We start from the raw sequence: 19,612 nt of genomic DNA, 5'->3' as shown, positions 1-19,612 counted from the left end.
CATCTTTGAAAGTCATGTCGTCGGTTGAATAAACTGCTAATTTAGTAAACAATAGAGTGTTTCACTATTGTTGAAAATTTTAGTTCTAAAGAAGATCTAAGTACTTCTAATTACATAATATTTAGGAATAGTAGTTATAAAGGGTTCACATTCCACCAAAATCGTTTTAATAAAGGTGAGAGCAAATGTTAAAAAATACAACGATACGTAAAGAGTTAGACAGTAAATAAATCGCGCTCATTTCGGCCTGTAAGCAGGGCCTGATTACCTTACAGGCTGACTAAGCCTGGGTCTGGGAACCCATCTTCCTAAGGGGCCCCAAATTACTCAAAGAATTATGCATAGCATTACAACTATAAAAAAAAATACAAATACTTTTCCAATAACGGTTTGTTACCTGAAATGCAACGCCAGCTCAGTCAATTCCAGCCGAGGACTGCAGTTTCGTGCTTATTAGCACTCATCAGCCCGGCATAGGAGTGACTGAGCTGGATGCGGAAAACCTCTAAAGGAAGCCAAAAGTGCCAAACAAACTGGTAGCTAATACAAGAATTAGCACTGACCAGACGAGTGACCGAACTTAGCCCTGGCTATAGGGCGGTAACTTACTGAATATACCTGCCTTGCCTTCAATATTCAAGTTGAACTGAACTTTTGCTTCGGTCAATCGTATGGTCAGTGCTAATTCCGTATTAGCTACCAGTTTGTTTGGCACTCTTGGCTTCCTTAAGAGGTTTTCCGCCTCCAGCTCAGTCACTCCTATGCCGGGCTGACGAGTGCTAATAAGCACGAAACTGCAGTCCTCAGCTGTTATTGACTGAGTTGGCGGTGCATTTCATGTATTTCTGCCTTAGCCCTGGCTATGACGATAACTAACTGAACGGTTTGTTAGTTGAAAAAAAAAATCCCTTAAAAGAGAACTTTTATTTATTCTGCTAGTGGCGGATTTACCATGTCACAAGTATGATGGGCCCCAAAAGGGCTTCATAAATGCACATGATAAATGATTTAAATAGTTCTTTGATATAGAAAGAGGTCCCCAAAAATGCATTCTGACGGGTCCCAAGACTGTAAGCGTCATCCTTCGGGACCCGAATGATTGCAAGATCTTCTCGGTTTGGTTTGCCCTGAACGACGTACGTGTTTATTTAATTAGAAAACAAAACATAAGTACATGACAAAAACATATAGGGACACATGAACCTGGTTACAAATAAAATTCTTGACTGCATATAAACTGAATTCAATGGCCAAACAGTTCCAGTTCTATGATAAGGCAGTAAAAAGAAGTTGCTTATTTTGGAAAAGAAAGTTAATAAGCGAAAGAGCTTTCCTGTAGGCCTCTTTATCGATGAAGATGAAACGCTTCCATTGCGCTCTTAAGTTACTTGAAATCACAACATGGAAATTTGAGGTAAATCTGCAGTGGAAGAAGAATTGCTCATCCCAAGACTGTGGGAATCAACCACTGCATTTTGCTATGGTGGCCTCCAAATTGTTGTGTAATTCGTAAGTAATAAAAAAAAACTTACTTTTAACTTTTCCTGAGAATGTGTTTTAAAAATATGCCCTAAAAAATGAAGGTAACTGATTTTTTTTGTTTCTTTTCAGACGTAATAGGAGGAAAAAAAGAACAAATTATTGCAACAGAATATGTATTCAAGATTTCCATGAACAAAATGAGCAATAGAACGATCACGTAGCATAAATAAACAAAATATTTGAGGTGTGCGAATTTCTTTAAATTATTTTCTTTAAATTATCCACAAAATATTTTTTATGTATTTCCATTATTTCATTTAATTTATTTTTCTTTATCAAACTTTTCAATATTTGATCAACTGTTCAGAAGCTGAAAATAAAACAAAAAGCATTCGCTTGATTGAAAAAGAGTTATTTGCTTAAAAGCGAGTCATCTTTTTTGGTGACCTTGTTCAGTCTATTGACATAAGACGTTCTACAACAAACAGACCTATTTCTTACTGTCTTGTTTGCTATCACAAAGACTGGAACGATATTTAAAATGTTAGTCTGATGTGTTTCACTTGTAGGAAAGCCTGTTCCCCATTTAATATGTCTTTTCAAAGCCTTGAGTCTTAAATATTTTTCTTTAGCTCATTAATATGCTTCAATTACTTTTTGTAAAAAAAAATGTTTTTGAATGTTTTACTTTTTTTAAAACCTCGATTTTGGATTTTGTCTACAATTACGTTCAATTACTTCACGTGTACTTTAAAGAAAGTACATATACATAAGCCTTGGTGACCAGTTGATTTATTTTCATGTTTCATTTGTGTCTAGCTATTTTTAAAACAGATGATTAGCTAGGTTTTTAGACCACACACTTGCTTTGTATTAAAAAAAAAAAAAAAAAAAAAGCAAATGAGCATTGACATTTATGTAGTTTATATTATAATATTTTTGGCCACGGAAGATTTTTGAGCTTTGTTTTGACAACATCCATTAGAGGTGGGAAGGCGTATAAGGCCCAAAACTGATCCTGAAGCTTTTAAATAGAGAAGCTGAAAATTAAAATTACTTTCTATTTTTTAAAAGAATGCTCAAACTTTCAGATAAACTTTGTATCAAGCGTTTTTGTCATTCCGTCATTAAAGTTAATACTAAACATTTATAATTTAAAAGCATGTAAAATTACAATTCTACTGCTTTTTTTATCTGCCCAGGACAGAATAAATAACTGCTGCATGTAATTTCAAAACATAAGCACGTGTCATTTTCAGTTTCAGAACCTTGAAATTAAATTAGATTCTCTTATATTCTTCATTTGCGAGATTTTTTTTATTGAAATAAAATGATTTAAATAAATATCACCACCCGTTGATTAATTCAAAGTGAGATTAGTGTACAAAATAATTAAAATAAACATCAAGAAATAAACGGTTTCAATTCAGGTGGGGGAAAAAAGCATTTCCTGTGTGACTAACCGGAAAGAGGTTTGTTGTCAAATACTGATTGAATTTCATTTCGGTATCTTTCGTAAGAAAACTCATTATTTATGGAAAATGGAAAATTTCAATTTCTCTCTGTGATTATATCATAATTCTAAAAGAAATAGTTGAAGGTATTTGGGTTAATAGTTTTCCTGTCATCTTTTTACTCTAGTCTTGAGATAGTTTATATCTAGAAAAGTCGTTTTATAGTAAACTAGCCTCTTTAGAAGTCTTGTTACTTTGTGGTCAGTATTTAGTTGACACGGAGTTTTCAAACTTTGTAATTGTTTCCTATTTCAAACAAACAAAATTCAAAAGTATGCCTACGCTATATGCTGCTGATAGAACACATCCTGAAATTAAATCCTAAGCTCATTAAATGAAATTTTTAAAATTTAAATTATGTATAAAACATGAAAGACAAACAATCATTAAGCTTATTGCTCGTTAGATCATTAAAAAAAGAGGCAACAAACTGACATTTATTTGACATATCCATCAGGAATGAAAAACAAATATTTTATTTGACACTAGCAGTACCTGCCCGACTTTGTCCGTAGTAGAAAATTAAAAGGTCATTTGATTCACCTGTTTATTTACAAATAATGGATGATGAATTTTCTGCCAACACGCTGGGTTAATTTGCTTGTCCATGTTATGTTAATTTGCTCGTCCATGTTATGATAATTTTCTCTCCCATGTTATGGTAATTCACTCGGTAAAATGGCTTAAAATTGGAATAGAAAAAGAATAAAATCGAATTTTCGAAAAATTATTTCGAGATGTTCACCCTTATACTAAGAACTAATTTTGTGCCAAATTTCATGAAAATAAGCCCAACGGTCTTGGCGCTATGCGCGTAACAGACATCCAGAGATCCAGACATACAGACTTTCAGCTTTATTATTAGTATAGATATTGCTAACAAGAAAAAATATATAAATTAACACAGTATAATAATTGGCTAATGTTTTACAATTTTAGTTAGGTTCTGTATCGATAAATGAGAAATAAAGTCATTGAAACTAAAGTATTGCTCTTTACAAAGTAAAATAGGCTTAAAATTGGAATAGAAAAAGAACAAAATCGAATTTTCGAAAAATTGTTTCGAGATGTTCACCCTTATACTAAGACCTAATTTTGTGCCAAATTTCATGAAAATCAGCCCAACGATCTTGGCGCTATGCGCGTAACAGACATCCAGAGATCCAGACATACAGACTTTCAGCTTTATTATTAGTAAAGATATTGCTGACAAGAAAAAAAAATATAAATTAACACAGCATAATAATTGGCTAATGTTTTACAATTTTAGTTGGGTTCTGTATCGATAAATGAGAAATAAAGTCATTGAAACTAAAGTAATGCTCTTTATAAAGTAAAAGTTATATAACTTCATCATAGTCATATACTTTGCTGGTGTTGGAACTTTTATTGGAAATAAATTAAAAATACTTTGAATTACCTACTAAAAGCCTTCCATAACACCTATAAAATGGTCAGAATAAAATGCAGCTAATTGGAAAATCTAGCAGCCTAGTTTTAAAAATTATTCTTTGTTTCCTCTTAAAGTTAAAAAAAAAAAAATACATCGATAATTATTCATAATGAACATTCAAACTTAGCCAATAAAAAAAAAAAAAAACCATTTTTTTTTCTTTTTTTCAGAACGAAATAACAAAATATTTTTCAATATCTTGACAATATTTCTTAGTTCTTTCCGCTTCTAAAACTGTTCAGTGTAACACAAAGGACGATTTGAAACAAACAATTGTTCTAGATTTTAGTACACAACTGAGTAAACACATTTAACACACAACAAAGAATTCAAATTGGTTATTTCCAGATTTTTATGTTCAAATATTTTTATATGTTTTTAAGTCAGTCTATACTTTTTCGCATCTGTTTGTTGCCATTCAAGCACAAACAAATAAAAATTATTTGTTCGTGGCATATCAAAACGTAATAAAAATTACAAACTAATACATCATTTAAATTTTTAAGCGAGAAAGTTTACCGTGAAGAATCTAGAAAAAGCATTATTGCAACATTTATAGACCTTTAAAAATACTTTTTCCTCTCGTGGCTTTGCTAAGTTATTCTTCCACTAAAGGAAACTACGGGTCATAAATTTTGCAATAACGAACAATAGTCTACGACCTGTCATTCATGGCCATGAGCTAGTGTGAAGCATGGCGGTAGTACGGGAATAAAACATTGATTGGTATTGAGAATAGTTACTCCCGACGTACATATTTTTTTGACTACAGCTGATCGTGACGATTGTTTCAAAACGTGGTTGATGCTTTAGAAAACCAAAAATAAAGTGAAATTGTAGATTCTTTCCTCTTGTTTTCACAAGGAATGTTTTTTCACGATTCAGCTCTTGAGATGAAATGTTTTCTTTTTTATTGTTATTTTTTAGTTGGCTTTAAAGCACAGCTCGAATAATGTATGCCTCACGTTCTTTTTCGAAGTAAATGTATTCTCAAATTTTGGGCACTTTAAATTGAGGCGAGAGGATAGAGTTTCAAAGCTTTGTAGCAAAATCTTTTGATTGGGTCATTCTATCTTATTATGTAAGGGTGGAAACTTTTTCGCAAAAGAATCAGTGCTTAAAAAAACAAAAACAGAAAAAAAAACTAATCTGTAATTTTTGAATTAAAAAATAAATAAATAGGGAAACTTATTTACTTTAGTCGCTTTTCTTAATATATTGTTACTTGCTTGAAAGGTGGAATAAAACGGAGAAAAAAAAAATTGAAACTTTATCACACGAAATGCTTTTAATAATAATGCATAGCACGCAATATTTTGAGAATGAATACAAAACCAATTAGGAATTATTTTTGTAATGCATAATTTATCCGTTTGCTTTAAGTACAATTTGTGATAAATATATTAGTAATAAATGAGAATCTACTATAACAATACGATGATTGCTGATTTTTCATTGAAAAGGACATCACAAGAACACAGATTAACTACTAAAAAAGCGAAAAATATATCTATAAAACAGCACGTGCAAGCATAATGCGTGTAGAAAGCAAGCATGAGATTCATTGATTAGCTTTCCAAGCGCGTATCATAACACCAAAAGCAAATACAGATCATATCGTGAAAAATGAGTCACGCGTGAAGTTTCTACCGGCTCACTACTTCAAGGCGAGTCTTGAAAATATGTCCCGTGTGTAACGCTAAGTTTTTTATTTTATTCAAGTAACTATTAATTAAATATGGGACTAACTGTTATGCTTTGATAATATATTAAAGCAGGTATTATATTCCCCAACAGCATTATTTTTTGAATGCTTTGATTAGCTGGAAAAAATAAAAAACTTAGCGTTACACACGGGGACATTTTTTCGAGAATCGCTCTTCAGAGTAGAGCTGTCATTGGGATTTTTTTGGGGAAATTCAAGATTGCAGGGGTGCCCACCTGGGGGGGGGGGGGATAGTTCGCGCATATAGCGCAGACTGCGTCATTGAAATTTTTAGGGGGGTTGTTTTGAGAGGTATTTTTACTTTTTTGAGGAGAGCTCTTGCTTTTGGTGGGGTCTTCGCGATATTACGGGGTTGCCCTTGATCTTAAGCGGGCACCCCTGCAAGTTTGAGCTCATAAAATTCTCAAGATCGGGGAAGAAAACTCAAGATCATGAAAATAAGGATTCTTATTTACTTTGTTGTAATTGCTACTAGCAATTAGTCAACTATTAATCTGATGTTGATTAAATAAAAAATTGTGATTATTAATACTAAGATTGATCTCCCAATAGGTAATTATTGCGACCTATCTCTCAAAAAATGGTGTAAAAATTGTCTGCCGCAAAAAAAAAAAAAAAAAAAGTCTTGACTGAATACAATTAATGCAGAGAGTACAAGGTAGGCAAGAAAGTTTTCAACATGAAGAGGCAAATGAAAGCCAGGGCTAGAGAGGAAAAGTTTTTTTTTTAACCAACGTAACTTTTAAAAAATTCTAAATATGTGCATTTTGGATTGCTTAACAAAAAAGGAAAAAAAAAAAAAAAAACACTATATTTTAGTGAAAATATTATGTTTTGTCGATAAAATATTTAATGAATGTATCTTTGTCATGAAAAAATCCAAAACCCAAGGATTTCGAGCAAAAAAATATTCTCTATTAAAAACAAAAGAAGTTAGGAGTAAAACCCAAGTCATGACACTCCTGTTTACAGGTTGTAAGATAAAGTGAACAAAAGTGGCAAGAGAGAGCTTTTTCCACAAATATGAGTGCAGGTTAACACACGAATATTGTTCAATAACGCAGGTGGGGGATAAATATTTCTATTCATTTTAGGTCTTTTTACGCACCATTGACCTGGCAAACAAGAAAAAACTGTACACTATAAATGATTTCAGTTTTAATACAAAATAATCCAATGACTCTATTTTCAATTATAAAAGTAGTAGCTTATTATTTCTGACTCTACTATTACTGTTTTTACCTTCCCATTTTATAATAAGCAATTTTTTATTGCTATAAAAGCAAATATTAATTGTTCCTAACATCTAGCCCTAAATTGCTGATCTTGAAAATAAAAGTTGATTCCAGAGTTATTGATTAATAGTAATATCAGCTTTTTTAAATCACAGTTGCTCAGTTTTCAGTAAAATCAAATTTAATGTACGCATAAGCAAATGCCCATAAAACCAATTTTAATTAAAACATAAAATTGTATGCTCACTCAGCTAATAGTCATACTTCGTAAATGTATTAGTGATAAATGATATCATAATATGTAGCAATATCGATCAAGGTTTTTTTGTTTTTATTGAATACGAGTATCAGTTTACGTCTCACGAACACAAATTAGCTGCAAAAGTATACAGAGAATGTATAAGGCAGTGAGAAGCAAAGGGATGTAAGTGGTAAAATTTAAAGTTTCGAGATAAGTAGTACAAATAGCAGGTTAACCTCTCCTCTGTCTTGGGGAAAGAGATGGAACTAGTAGCCCTGGTAGGTGCTGTTGCACAGCGTGATTAAAAAAAAAAAAAAAATCCAACCTGGGGCGCAATCTTGAATCGCGTTTTATTCAAAACTTGAAAATGTCCACTTACATCCCTTTGCTTCTCACTGCCACATATAGATTTAACAACGTGAGCACATGCTAGCGCAAAGTTAATTTTTGATTACAATTAATTTAGCTTCGTTTATAAAACGTTTTTTCTACCATTTTAATCACACATGTTGTTTTATTATCCGAACGTTAACATCCGATTACATGAAATGTTATTTAATATTAGCACTATATCTTTTTGACACACTCAGTATATATTTTAACACGATTCAATATAATTATTTCGTAAGACAACTTTTTCAATTACGTCAAAATTTCAAAAACTTTCAGAAGTTTCCAAATAATTGCGTGAAACATTGCCTTACCTTCTTTTATATTCATTTGAAAGCTTCTTATAATATTCTATTGCTTCGTCTTTCGATGCGAATTCAGGCACTTTTTCTTCCATTTTGGTACAAAAACAAACTCAGTTCACGTACACTAAACTGTCATGCTTCCAAACAAAAAACAAACAATAACAATGCTGAAAACCACAACACTCCACAGCCGCCCGCACCGTATGACAGCTATAACACGTCTGGAACTTCTTCCTCAAATGATTCTCAAGTCGTTAGAACAACAATAAAAAAATTACAACAACCGAAGAGCAGAAAACTGGGGTGACCACTAGAAATCCCTTTCCCACATTGTGTAGGTCAGGGCTGGTTTTTTCTGTTCCTTTTTTTTTAACTCTCCAATTAATGCTCACCTACTGGTGAGGGGAGAGAGAGAGAGAGAGAGAGAGAAAAGAGCCGAACGAGTAGAACCGTTGGATTCGCCACTAACGTTTCCACTGAAATGGAAAAGAAAGCTGCTATAGTAGGATGTTCTCTTGGTCACGGATGCTGAATTCTTGGCGAACGTTTGGCTGGATAACGATTCGCCAAGACAGATCCTTATCCTTAAATACTGATTTGATAGTGGGAAAAATCTCGAGATGATAGTTCTTGCTTCAGAAGTTTCGTTTTGATTGTTGGTTTGAAAGCGAAGTGGATGTTCGAATGTGTTTATAATTTTTCTTAAAAGCATATAAAAGATACTGCATGGTGTCTACTTGATTAAATGTGGATAAAATTTGTTTAAATAAATATTGAACAATTCTAAATAATTATTAAATGTAGAAAATAAGAATTTTTCATTTTAAATTAAAGGTAAAAACGCACATTAAAGTGAATAACATGGCAGATACGTATTTTTTTTTAAATCCAAAGTAGTAAACGAATGAATTTAATCTTCATCTTGAGTGAGGCATATTGTTTTGTGCAGGTAATTTCTTTTTATATAGTATAATTGTTCCATGATATGAGTACATGCAGACCTGAATCACGGGTGGGACATTTGGATGAAGAAAAAAAATTCTTAAATCTTTATGCACATGCCAATTATTTAGAGCTAAAAAATCAAAATTTTCTGACCTAGTAAAAGTGCATACAATATACCAGACAGCCCGGTTATCACATCCTGAGACTGCAGTTTCGTTCCTCTCAGAATTCATCAGCCTGGATTAGTGAATAACCGGGCTGGAGGTAGATGTCATCTCATTGAAGCTGAGAGTGCCAACAAACTGGTAAAAAAAGTAAATTTATCTCAATTTATCTGCGTTCTGGTGTAGCGGAGGTGTCTTCGACAGTTTACAGTTAGAGGGTTTTATTTTTAAATGTGTATCAGAAGGCGTTAGACTGCTCCAGGAGATAAAATATTTTGCAGCATAAAAAATAGAAATCTTGCAATGTTTTAATAATCTAAAAAACCAAATATTTTGCTACATTAAAGTTGCATTTCTTTTACTAAATAAATTCATTTTCATCTCATTTCTGGCTTAGCTTGATGTGAACCTAAATGGCAGGATGGCTTTGTACCAGGCTTATAGTTACTTTTAAATTGGATTTAATAACTGCTATTTCTTAATTGTGAATATGCAGTAAAAGTTATAAAAGCTAACTACCTAAAAAAAGATAAATTGAAAGGGAGGAAAATCAAAAGCATTAATAACTCTTCGTTTGAGTGTTACATCACTAGAGGTTGGAAAAAAGAGAGGAACATAAACTAGGGGATGAAGCAGCTTTAAAAGGTATTGATGAATATATTGTAGTTCTAGAAAACGAAGGGGGGGGGGGCGACTTCCATTAACTCTACCCAAAGCATATTAGTTTCTGAAAGGGAAAAACAAACGAACATTAATTCCGTAAATGGTACTTAGGATCATTTTAGGTTCGAAAAGATAGGAATGTAAAAGCTTAGCTGCTACGAGGAAGTGGTGTAAAAACCAAGATTAACCACACCTCCTCTTTCTCCTTGTTTTTAGAGAACGATGGGACGAAAAATCTACGAGATATTTTCATAAAATATTGCATGCATGAAACGTTAATAACAGCAAACTATTTTTTTTTTCTCTAAGCATAGCTTCATATATCCGAGAAAAGTCAATATTTTTAAATTTAAGATTAGCCACGAGAAAATAACATAGTTTATCTTATTCGTGATTGTAGCTGGTAAAAATATGTACTTTGAAAACTGATTTTTTAGACACAAGTGTGGCATTGCATTGTCGATGCGTGAGCGTGGTATCACGATGTTATTGCTGAACGAACAGGAAACAATAGCATTGTAGCAGAAAGCCCCTTCAAACCTCGTACATATTAATATTGTGTGATTCTTGAATTCACGATTATTTGCATTATTTTTCGCAAAAGCTGAAATTTATTCTGATTTTTATAAAGAACACTACGCGATTCTAGTTTGACAATGATCAAACAACAGCTGTTGCGTGTGACTGAATTTAATTAAATGCTATAATGAACTATTATGAGCATCTTTCAGTTAAAAGCTGTTTAAGAGCATATTTTGTATTTAAAGCTTCTAGGAAAAAAATGTCGAAGCATAAATTTTTTGAAATGTTTGCAAGATTGTTTAACTTACTACAATCTTGCAAACGCTTTTGTTTGCACTTCAAAATTGTAAGAAAAAAAAACAAATAAAATTAAGAAATAAATACTAGTAAGTTAAACAAATTAATAAATGAAAAAAAAAAGAAAAATAAAAGTTCAAATGAATAAATGAATAAATTAATAAATAAAAAAACGAAGAAAAAAGAAAAGAAAAAAAGGATGATGCAAAAGAAGTTACGAATATATTAATAGAATTTTCTCTTACAAATCTGCCGTGGGAAAGTAAACGGCAGTATCTACAGAAATGAGTTTTCGAGATATTTGAAGAAATGCGTTTTGGATTCAATACTAGCTACAGAAAAATGTTGGAATTCGACGTTGTTTTTTGCACTTATTTTCAGTGGAAACCAAATAAGAAAGCTTGCACAATAAGTTAACATACAATAGATGACAAAAATGCAAAAAAAAATGAAAAATGAAAAATTTGCAGTTTTTGCCCACGGCAGAAATAGTGAACATTAATGAAACTTCTAAAGGCAGCATGAACATCTATTTTCTGTAACTCTAGCTCAAACAGAATAATATTTGACTACCGTGATATTATAAGTAATATAACAGAAATGAGCAAACGGAAAGCCTAATTTTCCTTATTTTATTTCAAAAGTTGTTTATTTGTTTGCTTCCTTTTGGTTCTTCTTAATTCGAAAGACTCTATTTGGGTTAGGTGATTCTCTGTGGTTTTGGTGAAACCTGTATTTTTTGTTTTGGTATTTTGTTTACGAATGTTCTGAGTAAAAAAATACATTATGGGAGTAAACGCCCTCGAGATACGGGTAACTTCTTATTCAGTTTGTTCACCTTAAATAGTTTGCTTTCGAAGTGCTTCAAAAAATTATTCTTCCTTTCAACTAATCGTTGAAATGGCGAAAACCAGAAGCTTTTCTGCTTAAGCATATTGGCTAATGGGGTTGCTTCCATCAGTCAAAAGTACTACTTTTCGTCACTAAAATTGACAGAATGAGCAAAAAAAAAAAAAAAAAAAAAAAAAAAAAAAAAACATGGAGTAAATTTTTTTTTATTTTCAAAAACGTTTTTTTTTAATGAATTTTTTTAAATGTCCGATTTTTCAAAGGAGGTGTGGTTTTAATGACGTGCCAAGTGGTGAACTTTGGTGCTACTCCACTGGCGCGCCCTGGCGTGCTGAATGCTGACGCTTGCTGTCTACCGCGTTTCCAGGTTATGACAATTCAGAAGCGAATTAAGCATTGCGCTCTACGCTTTCTATTAAGCATATCGTTTCCAGTATATGTGAGTAAAGATGCGAATTAAATATTGCTCTCTTCGCTAATAGCATCGGTGAATGGCATTTCATCACTTATGATGTCATGTGCAGAAGCGTAAAAAATAAAATTGAATCTGCGCAACAATTAAAATATTTTTTTTAAAAATTTTAAAAACTTCGTCAAATTGTTTAAAAATGGTCAGATCTTATGTTTTTAAGTAGGTTCTTTCAGAAAAAAAAAGAACTTTTAAAATTTCGGAAACGAGCCCATTGCAATGGAAAATCGTATAAATAAAATCAGTGAAGTAGATAGGAGTAATACATAAAAACTTAATCGACCATAAAGGAGAAGACATCACCTAGTTGGTTTAGCTGGGTTATGATTTAGCTGGTCCAAACAAAAAAGGTAAACAAAAGTGAAAATAAACTTTCATAAATATTTGCTTTTTTTTTACACGTGCAGTAGCTAGTTTTTACCAGCGCTTAGAGCTGTCTGTGACTTTAGAGTCGTTTTCTGCCTTCCATTATGTTTTTCTCTATTTTTTTTCCTGAGGGAAAGATTTATAAGTGACGCGAATTAGCAGTTTGTAACTTCAGTTACTAATGGTGCCTGTGAAAATAATTTATTTGAAAAATACCAAACCTGAATTTGAAAAAACGAAAGCAGAAGTTTTGGAATTATTTGATAAAATTCAAGATTTGAATAATTTACTTATTATGTGCATTAATCGTGTATGTCATTATCATGCATACGCGGATTCCCTAGTTTTGTGGTCAGAGCGAAAAAATTCAAGAATTTATCATAGAAAATACAGCTTCAAATACCGTACATGGCTTTTAAATTACTTCATTATTTCTATACAAGTTGTATGCACATGACTTTGTAATTTCAATAATATGTGCAGATATTCAGTTATGCTTTGCTTACAGTCATGTGTTTAGAACGCTCTGCATCAGTGGTGCCCAACCTTCGACCTGCGGGTCATAAACATACAGTGTTAAAGAAAACAAAAGCATTGTAATTATATATTTCTGGATTGGGGACTCTTCTGAAAATAGAATTTAGATCCGCCGGCGTTCTTCTGGAAATCTTGTTTTGAATAAGTCATCCCTACATTTAACACACTAAATTAGTAATGAAGCATACTTTTGCGTTCTAATCTCAACTATTTACATTCTTTCACGAAATTTAGAAGGCTTTAAGTTACGATGTTCTTAACTAATAAATTCTTCACCTGATGATCCATATCTCAGATTAAAAACGAACATTTTTATCATTCACTCGTAACTGATAAACATAAATTTTAGTACGTTTGTGTTTTTCACGCATCAATGGATTAAACAGATGTTACAGATTACCAAGTATAACAGTTGAATGAAATACTGGGATTCTTCTGTTTTCTTTTTGATTCTATGTAACTTTTTGAGAAAGACTCTCTTCCCTCAATGTAAATGTCAAAGCCAGTCAACCATGGGCCTTAAATCGGAAAGTGAATTCGGATACTTGTATTGGTTATTGCACGCACTGAAGAGCTCAGTTTGTTCTGCAGTTTAAAAGACGGTTGTGCTGAAGTTATGCTTTTTGAAAGAATGTTCTCGGAATATATAACTACGCATTTTATTTGCGTACTGAGTAAACGTCAATGCCAAGGTCCCAGTTGTTTTTCAAAAACCACATCATGGAATGCGCGAAGCGGATTTTTTTACGATTTCAATTATTAGTTTAGTAATAATAAATGTTTCGGGAAAAAGAAAGAATAATAAATGTGTGTGTGTGCTTCTTTTTCCAGATATATAAGGAGTTTTCTTTTTTATTAAACAAGTAACCTTTTAAAATGAGTCATTTTTCTTTATCTTTTCTGCCAGTACGTGTATCTGGGAGATATACTGAAGATCAAGGTTAGTGGTCGCCACTCGCTACGAGGCAACTTAGTAAAAAGATGTGGCTACTGAAAAAACTTTTTTCACTTGCCACCCGGGCACCACTTGTATTATCAAACGTTAATGTCATTAGTTAGTAAAATTAACCATTATTTAATAAATTAATTTTCATGATTTAGTAGCAATTTAAAATATACTTTGTTGTTTAGTTACTATTTTTTTATCACAAAAAAGTAGCGAATAAAAAGGAAGGAGTGGCGACAAATAAATTTGCTTGAACTTGCCATTGGCGATCAGAAAAATTTGTCTTGTTCTATAATATTCACACGTGCTAAATTCACTTTGAGTTTTGTTTAAATTTGTTTTAATAAAGTGTTTTTAAAATGATCTACTAATTAATATACAATTTAAATAATTAAGTTCTTAATATTCACATTTCGCAACAGCGTGTCTGGAAAATTATCGTGACATTTCATGTTAGTTCAGAACGTGATTTCTAGAAGGTTAATACAAGTTTTATCAAGTAGTTCGTTCAGAAGAATGGAGTTCAGCTCTCTGAATATTAATTCCAATTTTACGCATTAAGCAATAACTGAATAAAGTTTTTGAAGTAACTGATCTAAATTCCTTGACGTGTCTGGGAAAAACAGAAATGTCGTTTGTATTTGTGGTATACCTACTCTCGCAGTTATTTCAACTTACTTCTTGAAAATGAACAACTAAATAAACTCCACATCTTGTAGCAATTTTCTTGAAAATTTCTAAAACGTATTATTAATAGGTTTAAAACTATTACTTACTCGGTTTTTGCAAGTGATAGGTTTATACGACCCCGATAAACGTTAGAAGAAACCGATAAACTACGCATTTTAAATAATGTCGAATCCTTTTCTTTTATGTTACACCTTTGGTTTATGTGGAAAATAAGATCAAGTTATAACTTGTATGTGTGTTTGAAATTTTAAAAAACAAAAGAGTTTAAATTCCAACGACTAACCAATAACACCTTCGAATAAATTTAATGAAGGGAAAAAACTTTTTTGTTCGTTTGCATTCGACAGTTTTTCGGGAACATTATCAGGCATTGCACAGAAAATAATACTTTTTAGCAAAGCTTCTTGACGATTCTGTTTTGCCTATCAGCATAAAATATGCAATTAATTTTCAAATTTGTGTAGTTTTTTTAAAATCAATCGATTTATTTCTTTTTGTAGCTGTAGTAATTTATTTTCTTAACAAACCGCTTAAAAACGACCATTTCACCTGATTTTATCACGGGATATTTAATGAAATTAATTTATTTGAGTTTCGATTTACTTTTTTGACTCATTCCGATGCTTAAAAATAGTTGTAATCTTTTTTAAATAGCAACGCTACGTAAACTCTAAGAACAAAAATAAAAATATCGAATAATAACAAGATAGCTATTAATAAAAACCCTCATTGCACAATTTTAGCCTGTATTTTACAGCCGTAGCACTTTTATACTAACCTATTGACAAAAAATTATTTGTTAATGTTTGCTTTCATTTATCTTCAACAAAAGGCTCATTATTACATCAAGAACATTAAATCTTTTTATCGTCTTTTCGAATCTGTATTCTCGTTGTGATGATCCTTTCAATTTGGAACCAGAATAGAGGGAGGAAAGAGTGGATTGAAAATAAACCGTTAATATAAGGCTTCTCAAAGGCAAAAGGTTAATAACGTTAACATGTTCTAGGATTACTGATGATAAAAAATGCGATTGGAATGAAAAATACAAGCATGACTCACCGTTTCGATTTCAATAGTTTACTCTGACAATTTTTACACGCTTGGAATTTTCAGACATTATCAAATACGAGTTTTATGATATCTGGCATAGAGCGAGGGTATTCAACTTGTTACAGTTTGTGGAACCCTTTAAGCTTACCACTTTCTTGAAGGAACTCAATGATCAAAGTGAAGAAAAATAGCATATCAGTGCTTTATCCAAGGCAAATGTATTACAATTATATTCGCATATTTATTTTATCACAAAACAAGCACCTTAATACTATAATGAATTGTAAGGTAACTAATGAGTTTTCTGTTGTTTTTTTAAAATCTATTCTATGAATAATAAACAAAGGCAACAAACAAAATATTTATTTATATTTATTTGTATATGCAAACTGCTCTTAAGAATTTGATCTTTTATAAAAATTTAAATGTCACTAAAATTTTGGCTCTTTGAGTAAGCAAATAATGACCAACTGTAGCGAAACCTTTGTCAAAGTACCTGTCAAAATTTTCTATGGATCCCTAGGAACCTTAGGAAATTTCCGTCCATTTGAGTACTTATGCTTCATTTTTTAAAAAATGTATATAACTTTTAAAAGTTATTTTGCTCTTTGTATGTTTTATGTTATTTATATGGTTAAAACAGTTATTTAAGAATTTAAAATAGAAGTGATATGTGTAACAAATTGAATACATTTTAACAGTTCCATGTTTACTAAGCAATTTGATGAATTTTTACAATCCGAAATTTAACATTACAAATGTTTAAATAATTCTTTATAGATCAGTGGAGTCCAACTTACGGCCGACGGTCCATACGTGGCCCGTGAAGGTGATCCATATGATCCGTTGTTACGTTCAATATTACAAATAAAAAAATAAGGTAAACGCACCAGTAGTGGCCACTGCTCCAGTAGTGGCCACTTTAAGGTTTAAATTTGAAAAATAAGGATTCCAAGACTCCCAATGGATTCAAATTTGCAGGAGGTAGAGTTCCGACTATATTGTAGTGAGCAAGTTCAAGGAGGAGTAGGTAGAGCATCATGGAAAATTGTTATAAATTATTTAGTACGGTCTTCTGGATTGTCCATGTTTTTTCAGCTGTCTTCTAACGCTTCTCCATAACGAGGTATAAAAACATTGTGTTGTGTTATGAATAGAACAATGCTCAAAAATAATATTTTTAGAGCTGTAACCATGTTATGAAATGTGAAAGATCATGTTTGGAACGTTTTCAACTCCAAATAGTTGTTTTCTCGGCTGACAGTTTATGTGGCCACTACTGGTACCAAAAGTGTTAGGAAATTCAAAAGTGGCCACCGAGTGACCACTACTGAATCAGGAAGGTTTTTCATAAATCATCTCGATTTTCCTTTTAATACGTTGTAATACCTTTATATAATAACCTGTGTCGTTTCTAATGTAAAATTATTGTGTGATCTAATAGTGGCCACCCGGTGGCCACTTCTAAACAACAATACGGCCACTACTGACTCATGTACAATGGTCACTGATGGATCAAATTTCAGGTTTGAGAAAAAAATGAAAAATTGATATTCTGGCATTTAAAAAAATAGGACAATTGAGGAAGAATAGGGCTATAATATGCTCATTGAGTTTCAAATATGGTAATTAATACTGTAGCCCCACAGTTTAAAGAAGCCACAAAATATGCTTCACTGTGTCTCTTGTATAGACAGGCAAGGATTACACATTACGCCATCCCCTAGGCCCCAACCTTAGGGGCGCATATCACACAGGAAAAAAATTATTAAATAGCTTGTTGGTAAAAAAAACAAGAAAAGAAAGAAACAGGAGTTTGGCGCGCTAGTATATATAGAAGAGAAAAATTCAACTAGAACCGATTGCAACTTGCCTGCTGAGCAGGTAAAAAAATGCAAGGGGAAGAGCCTTATATTTGATCGAGGTTATATTTAATCCCTTTTCTAATCAAAGCAGATGATTTTTAATTTCTTAGGTTTAAGAAATCATTTCTTGAAAATACAGATTTTCTTATTAGAAGTAAGTCATACACCGTAAAATTAGTAAAAGCCATGATACATAAAATTTTCAGTTATGAAACTTGTTTAAGGGACCATTTTTCTCTTGAAAGTCTTTAAATCATATCAGTAAGTATGTGTTTTGCAATTAATAATCTATTAGTTCATATTTAATAATGATTGCTAATAGTCAGGAGCACCCGAAATTCAAAATTTTTGGGAAGGGGGATGAACTGCATACCAAATAACAAAATGCGAGCATTGTACTACTAGTAGTTTTCTAAAATATCTGTGACTAGCAATAATTTAGTGCTTACTAAAATTATGTTTACAATAAATAACGTAAATAATTAGAAAAAAATAAAATATTAAATCAAAGTACTTAAACATTAATTTACCAGACAATACCAGATATTTACCGCCAAAGTATTAGAATAGGTTACAAATATTGTAAAACTTCCGAATATGTGAAATATGTAACATTTACGGACTTTTTAAAAAATTTACCTTTGAAAATTCCCTGATTTATGTATTTTATCGATGTCCAAAACGTCCGTAATTAATTCTTCAGACCGATTTTATTTTCTAAAATCTTCATTAACTCAAGACACAGCTGAGAATTAATGATAATTTTTATCAGTCTTTTGAATCAAAACGGATGAATTAATATTTTCTCATTGAATGTGATCGGCAAAAACTAGATGTCTAAAAGTCCTCAACTACACAATGAGACGTATAAGGAGGGTTAAAAATAATGCTAAATACATAATTATAAATGTCCAAATGGTGAAATCTCATGAAAAGAAAAACGAGCGAGTATTAGAAAAGTAGATGCAATCGGATTTCGAAATGTGTGAAAAATTGGGATTGACGAATAACAGCGTAAAAAATAGCCAAGATGTGTATGTTTAATCTAATGTGAAGAATTCTATAAATATTCAAAATGTTCTTGAACTCAAAATCCATGACCAATAGACAATTTCCATGATTTTTGAGCATTTTTTTGGCCGAAAATCATGGCTTTCCATGAATATTTTCGATCATAGCCTAATTCCATGTCTTTCCGGGTGCGCGGACACCGTGCCTTTAGTAGTATTGAAATCTTATGCTACCAATATCCGATATCCATTGATGTGCCTTCGTAAGTTGTAGGAAACAAATTGTCCTAGAATTACATTGAATAGTGTGCTTACCTTATTATTAATTATAAATGATTTTGAAGTGATGGCAATTATTCAGTTCATACTTACCAAAGTTTATATATATAATACTTATATAAGTACATACATTTTCTTTTTATTTTTTAAATTAGCATACAAAAATTACAAATGCAAATTTTCTATTAAAAACGTTCTCTTTTATCCTAAGTACTTATGCACTTTGAAGAAAGAAATATACTATAAAAATGTGATTAGTACAGTGAAATCCCGTTATAACGAGCTTCAAGGAACCGCAAAATTTGTTCGTTGTAACGAGAATTTCGTTGTAATGAATTGTAAGCGCAATAGAAATGAAGTCAGGACTGAAAAGTTCTTTCGCTGAAACGAATATTTCGTTGTATTGGTATTCATTGTAATGGGATTTCACTGTACATTGGTACATAATGTAACTATCATATTGAATGAATTTTATTCATCAGTTATTTGAATTTAAAGTAAGTAATGTAAATTCTAAGGAAAGGATGTCAGATGGCCACTACTGACTCATGCATGTGGCCACTACTGAAAATCTCAGTTTTTGGAGGGGCCACTAATGGATCAAATTCGAG

The 19,612-nt window shown here is 31.8% G+C and overlaps 1 protein-coding gene across 1 annotated transcript in view; it reads right to left on the bottom strand.

The window, feature by feature from the left end:
• Positions 1-8,805, bottom strand: part of LOC129216012 (nuclear distribution protein nudE homolog 1-like) — a 119,346-nt gene extending 110,541 nt beyond the window's left edge. Inside the window, exon 1 of the mRNA XM_054850148.1 lies at positions 8,356-8,805. Within this exon, the coding sequence (XP_054706123.1) occupies positions 8,356-8,438 (83 nt within the window). The 5' untranslated portion in view covers positions 8,439-8,805. The remainder of the gene's footprint in view (positions 1-8,355) is intronic.
• Between the last annotated feature and the right edge of the window lie 10,807 nt (positions 8,806-19,612).

The sequence above is a fragment of the Uloborus diversus genome, chromosome 2 (genome assembly GCF_026930045.1).
Source record: "Uloborus diversus isolate 005 chromosome 2, Udiv.v.3.1, whole genome shotgun sequence".
Taxonomy (NCBI): domain Eukaryota; kingdom Metazoa; phylum Arthropoda; class Arachnida; order Araneae; family Uloboridae; genus Uloborus; species Uloborus diversus.
The sequence above is the reverse complement of the archived record's forward strand: the minus strand, read 5'-3'. Positions and strand labels throughout refer to the sequence as shown.